A 6000-nucleotide genomic window follows, 5' to 3' on the forward strand; every position below is an offset into this window, starting at 1 on the left:
ACTTCCATTAAGAAAACACCGGGGCATTTCTGGACAATTAAGTCTCACTTGTACTGAAACTGTGATGGCACAACAGAAAGTAATCTGTGCATTACAGACACTTGTGATAACCTGATCACTGAACTTATCACAAACAAGCACTCTGTATTCTCCACCCCAAAAGACCTGTCTATGAAACTATGAACATACAAAACTAAGTAGGGAGGAAAGCTATTTCAGAAAGAGAGGAAGCACAAACTACAACAACCTTTGTCCTCATACAACAGACTGATAAATCACTGGAAGGCAAACTTCTATAATCTATTAAAATTAAGAAGCAGAATTATAATGAAGCTGACACCGAGATTTCAATTTATAACCTGATTTCTGTGCTTAACTGTGATCTGACACGGCCAGGCCACAGCTTACAAGCAAGGGTAAATTCCATACATACCAAGGGAAGAGAGGCTACTTCTGCTCCTAACATTCACATTTCCAGCAGAAAAGCTTTGCCCCAGCAGTGACCCACTCCAGCAGGCCCCACATACAAGTTCAGTGCCATCTTTCCCCAGGCTTTAGTGACACAATTTCCCCCCCTTCCCTTACATGCCACATCCATCCATCACACAGTGGTTGGAAAGGCAGAAAATTAAAAACTGTGTATCAGAGCTCATGTTTCAGCCACCAAAGCCACCAAATATCGACTTTGTAACAACCAGCCAGCCTAGTCCAAGTACCTAAAGAATTATAGGTTATACGTTTGATGGGAAGGCTGGAGGTCAGGTCTGACCTTAAATATACTGGAAGTTACATAATAGCATTCTTGACAGGCTTTTAAAAGTTGTTACAACTGCTACTGTATTAGAAGTGTTACTGTCCAAAATGTTATTCTCCATGGGCCTGTTTTACAGGCAAAAAACACTGCAGGGAGACCACTGGGTTTGTAACCCATTGATTAATGCCATTAAATGATGTAGTTTTCCTGGCTATCAATGTTTTAGCATAGTTCAAGACAGCTTTCCAATGTAAATATTGCAACACTAAGTTACCAACAGGAGGAAAACAGAAAGTAAAACTCCCAATTCTTCACATTTGTTTTCAGTGAAATTTCAGCATTCCACAACAAACTGCTATTTAGATTTTGAGCTCTGCAGCCGTTCAAGAAACAGATCTTCACAGCCTTGTACTCCTTGTACACAAATTGGTACCGTGCTCACCACAGGCATGACTGGAGTGCAGACCTGTTCTCTGGCAGACCACAGTGGTTAAAGAGTCATTAAAGCTTGAGACAGTAAGATTTCCTTGAGCTTTCACCGTGGGCCTGCCCCAAAAAAGCAGAAGAAAAGGCAGGGAATAAAAAAGATTCTCAGACTGCACTTGGACCCGCTGTCAGTTTGTCACTGGGTATTCCAAAAAACCAGAAGCTGCTGCTCCAGTTGGTGCAAGAACCACAAAAGGCTCCATGTCTGTGTGAAGCGAACCTTAAAGCCAGAAATATTGCTAGGAAATGGAAAAAAAAACCATCCTGATACATAACGCTTCCAACAGAATTACAGTGAAACACTGTGATGTAGAACAAGAAATCAATATAAACAACTGCTTTCACCAACTTCCAGTATGGACTGTGAGAGCCAAATACATGGGAACAGGAGAGAATTTCAGCTCAAGACATGAATTACAAGCAAGCATAACATCAGTAATACTTGGGATCTCTCCCCAGGCAGTATAATACACTTTGGACTTCAAGACTCAGAATCCTAAGTCAGGTATAGCTGACAGCGAAAAAAATTTCATTCTTTGGGTCACAGAATCAGAAAGCTACACTGTCTACAAAACCAAAAAATGGACATTCTTACAATGTTTTGGAAACCAAGCTGCCTGGCTTGCTGAAACTGAAGCCAGTTAATTCCCTCAAAGGCTTCCCTGAAGTCCACCCCAGGATTCCAGCAGTGCTCAGGGCAGCTCCCAGCCTGGCAGGAGGCACAAGGCTGGCAAGGCACCTTCAGTAACACTAAGTGCAACACTCAGAACAGCTCAGCCTGTCCTTCCTTCCTATTTCCTCACTTCTGCATTTCCAGCTACTTTTCTATACCTATATATAAGTTCATTACTACTAGAAGCATATCAACATCTATTTTAATGAAGAATTATTTGCAAGCACCACAGCTTTACCACAACCACAACTTCTTCAATACTTGCACTTATTAAGGGTTTAGTTTGATACGTAAATAAAACAAAGGTTACAGAATTTTAAATCTGTCAGGGAAAAAATTATACCACACTTAACAGCACTTTTGAGTTCAAGTTTTAAAATCTACTTCCTGATGAATTTAAAATTAAGCTTGAAATTGTTACAGCTTTCTCCTTTCCAAAAAACGTATTTCAACTTGCAAACAACAGAAGCCTCAGTGCATTGTTTGCCACATGCTGCAGCTAATAAATAAAAACAACTCAGTTATGTTTATACTGATATTTTCTTTTGGCCTTTGGAAGCTAATCTGAACCACATGTCAAGCAGGGAAATAATGGAAACTGTAGTTACTGCTTTTCTAAATATAACATTAATCTCACTTGTATGTCAGAGCATTCAAGATATGCAAGAAAAAGAAACAAAAAAAAACCCCAGGAATTACATAAGTGACAAGGCCAACTGCTTGCAAAAGAAAACTTTTAACTCATGATCTTAAAGGCTACTTTGTGTAAACAGGACTTTATGGCAAAAGAAATTCAGAAGTCAGGGGACCTTTCCTCAAGAACAATCACAGAAGAGACTCTGCTCTCCAGCACAGAGAAAAGCACCATTCCTCCAATGATCCGAAATCCAAGGGAAAAAAACCAAAACAAACAGTGCAGTTTTTGCAGTGAAATTCAGAGGCAGCCATCTTAGTGTAACATGACACTTGTCACTGCCAGCTTGGAAAAGTTTCAGACAATTTCCAGTATTATTGCAAAGCCAAACCTGCTCCTTACGTACTAAGCAGGCACGCACAAATATTCAGATTTCTTCCGCCTCTTGTTAATAGGGGCTAGAAAGATTGGGACAATTACTTCATCTAGTACTTAGATCTTCAAAGAGTACAAATATTAATTCTAACAACACCTCCTTGTGGAATTTAAGTATCACATTCCCCATTTTGCAGATTAAGAAAAAACACAAATCAAAAGACAAAAAATCAGAAAAATCTTAATCTTAGAAAACAATTACAGCAAAAAAAAGTTAGGAAGCCCGAACTTTTTCACAAGAGTGCTGAATGATACTTGCAATCCACAGTTTAAACCTGAATCTGGATATGGGAATGCACATGAAATGTCCATTTGCTTTGCTCAGCGTGCACTCAGCAGCACTGGGATATTTCACTGACTGCATCCACATCTCCCTACCTAAGGAATGGTTAAAAAGTTAGAAAACAGTAAAAAATATTCCTCTTACCTTCTGCTACATCATCATCTACAGCGCCTTTCACCTGAGAAAAACACCACTGAATGTCATTTCCTCCTCCAGCTCCTAAAAAAATGAAAACAATTCAATAAAAACGAGCCCCCCCAAGAGCAGCAGCAGCAGCACACAATGGTTCCAGATTGCACATTTCAGAGCCTGTGCACGCCCACTTCCTCAGCAGTGCTGAGGCACAATCACACACCACCCTCCCCACCTTTTTCCTTTGGATATTGTTCTTGTCAGCCTTCAATGCAGTGTTTGTCAAAAACAGGGAAGCACAAGCAGTGTAAAAGCTTCACTCACCCAAAGCTTACTGGACTAAGCAACATTAACTATGAATTTAAAATTCAAGTGCACGAATGGCTGTGTTTCACACAAAGCTTATTTCCTACTTGAGCACTCAGAACCCCCTAAACACATACACACACACAAACAGCTTAAATATCAACTATCAGAGCTGTGCTTTTTTAGAAAATTTCAATCTCCCATCCAATACAAACCAACACAATCAATTTCCTCCTTTCACAAACCCACTTCACCGACCCTATGCATTGAAGGCTAAAGAAAAAGAATTTTACCACAATTTTAGAATCTCTTCGCAGAAGTAATGAAAGCAATTATCAGCCTAAAAAAATAAAAAGCAGCAAATCCAAGCAGAAAAGCAAACAAGCAATCGGAGGGGGACAAGTTCTACTACCATAGAAAACGGATCGGAGAGAAAACTTCAGGAACATTACTGCCTCGGCTCAAGGCAGTGATTCATTTGAACCGTGCCACCAAAACACACACCAAAAATCACCACCCATTTCTTTTGCATTTCATTCTGAGCAAATCACTGCAGGGCTGAGGACATACAGGAAGAGCCAGAAATGGGCTTGCCTCGGTTGGTTTTTTTTTTTTCCTTTTTTTTTTTTCCCTAAAAGCCACTGTCAAAATGGAACTTTTCCTCCACACAACTCAAACCGGCTGAGCAACAGATGGCATTTACACATTAATCCCGAGCTGTGGTAGGGCTTTGGAGATAACAAAGAATACAGGAGAAGACTCTTCCCAAGTTAAGGGGGTCAAAAAAACTCAAAGAGAAGGAAATAATTCAGAAGCCTGAAAATAATCTTTCCAGAAAAGATGAAGCGCCTCAGAATAAGAAGTCCTGGAACAGAGTACAGTTTGCATTTTTCACTTGCTTTAAATTCTTCCCTGAAGGATTACATCCAGCTGCATAACCTGAGGAGGTGAAGGCAAGCAACAGAACCGATTTATGCAGATGGCAAAACGCTTTCCCTCCCCCCACCATTCCCCCAAAATCCTACAACGCATTTTCTTCAACTTCTTCATTTGTCAGCTAGCACCATAGCAGACTTAAAGGGAACAGCTTGGAGAGAATCACTGCTCCTGCTACTTCGAGCTGAAGTCCTCTTTTCCATACAATTTACTTGAACCAAGTTGGCACTTTTTTCCCCCCACGACGAAAACGGCAAGAGGAGGGTGGAGCATGTGCATATGGTGTAGGGGGGGAAAGGCAAAGCACAAGCCTCACAAAGCCTCCCATGCTTTGCTCCTCCACATGCAAAGCACTGAAAAGACAATTCATGTGCAGAGGAGGGGGATGAATAAATTTCCAAATGAAGAAATTGCAAGAAAAAGTAAGAGGGAAGAGATCCGTTCTGCACACAGACTCCCAAGCCTACCAACAGTACTTTGGGATGTGAAATGGGGAGCAAGCAGTGGAAAGAATGGGAAAGAAAACACAGCGAGACCTGTGCTGTTTAATTACGCCCTGTGCCAAATTTTACTGGCATTTGCAGATGCTCAGAGGCTGCTCCCTACAGAAGGGTGCGACTGCAATCTGGACACCGCCTGCACCTGGAACCTCTCCGTGCACGGCAGCGCTTCTGAGAAATAACCACAAGCACCGACCCCACAGCCTCAAGGGGGAAACTCCTTACCAGAGCGTGTAGTGACAGGACAGGGGGAGAAAGGGTTCAAACTGAGAGTAGGTTGAGCTGGGATATTGCGAAGTAATTCTTCTCTATGAGGGTGGGGAGGCCCTGGCACAGGTGCCAGAGCAGCTGTGGCTGTCCCTGGATCCCTGGAAGTGTCTAAGGCCAGGCTGGACGGGGCTTGGAGCAACCTGGGAGAGTGGAAGGTGTCCCTGCCCATACCAGGGTGTGGAACTGGATAGGTTTTAAGGTCCCTTCCCACCCAAATCATTCCATGATTCTACGAAAAGGCAGCAGACCCACCCTGCCTGCAAGCTCCTCAACTCCAAAACACACCACTTCCCGCTCCTCCTTGCTTCTTCCATGCTGTTTTTTCCCCCCCCCCGGAGAACGGAGGGAAGGAGGGGTGGGTGGGAGCAAAGCACGAATTCCCACACGAGAGGATAAAAAAACCACCCCACAAGCAGCAAGGCGCAAGCGAGTCGGAATAGGAGAGGCGGCCGGGAGCCAGGGAGGCAGCGGGGAGAGCCCCCCGAGCCATGCTGGGGCAGGGGGGGCAGGCTGCCCTTACCTGCCATGTTGTGCTGGCGATAGCGGCCGCGGCGGGTCGGGCGGAGCGGGCGGCGCGGGCGGGGCGGGCGG

At 43.5% G+C, this 6000-nt stretch overlaps 1 protein-coding gene across 1 annotated transcript in view; it reads right to left on the reverse strand.

The window, feature by feature from the left end:
- The window catches only part of PPP2R2A (protein phosphatase 2 regulatory subunit Balpha), a 36395-nt gene extending 30401 nt beyond the window's left edge, over window positions 1-5994 (reverse strand). Inside the window, exons 1-2 of the mRNA XM_041424822.1 lie at window positions 5930-5994; window positions 3410-3484 (exon numbers count right to left, since the gene is read on the reverse strand). Of these exons, the coding sequence (XP_041280756.1) occupies window positions 3410-3484; window positions 5930-5936 (82 nt within the window). The 5' untranslated portion in view covers window positions 5937-5994. The remainder of the gene's footprint in view (window positions 1-3409; window positions 3485-5929) is intronic.
- Window positions 5995-6000: the final 6 nt, after the last annotated feature.

This window comes from Onychostruthus taczanowskii, unplaced genomic scaffold (genome assembly GCF_017590055.1).
Source record: "Onychostruthus taczanowskii isolate IOZ18803 unplaced genomic scaffold, ASM1759005v1 scaffold84, whole genome shotgun sequence".
NCBI classification, from domain to species: Eukaryota; Metazoa; Chordata; class Aves; order Passeriformes; family Passeridae; genus Onychostruthus; species Onychostruthus taczanowskii.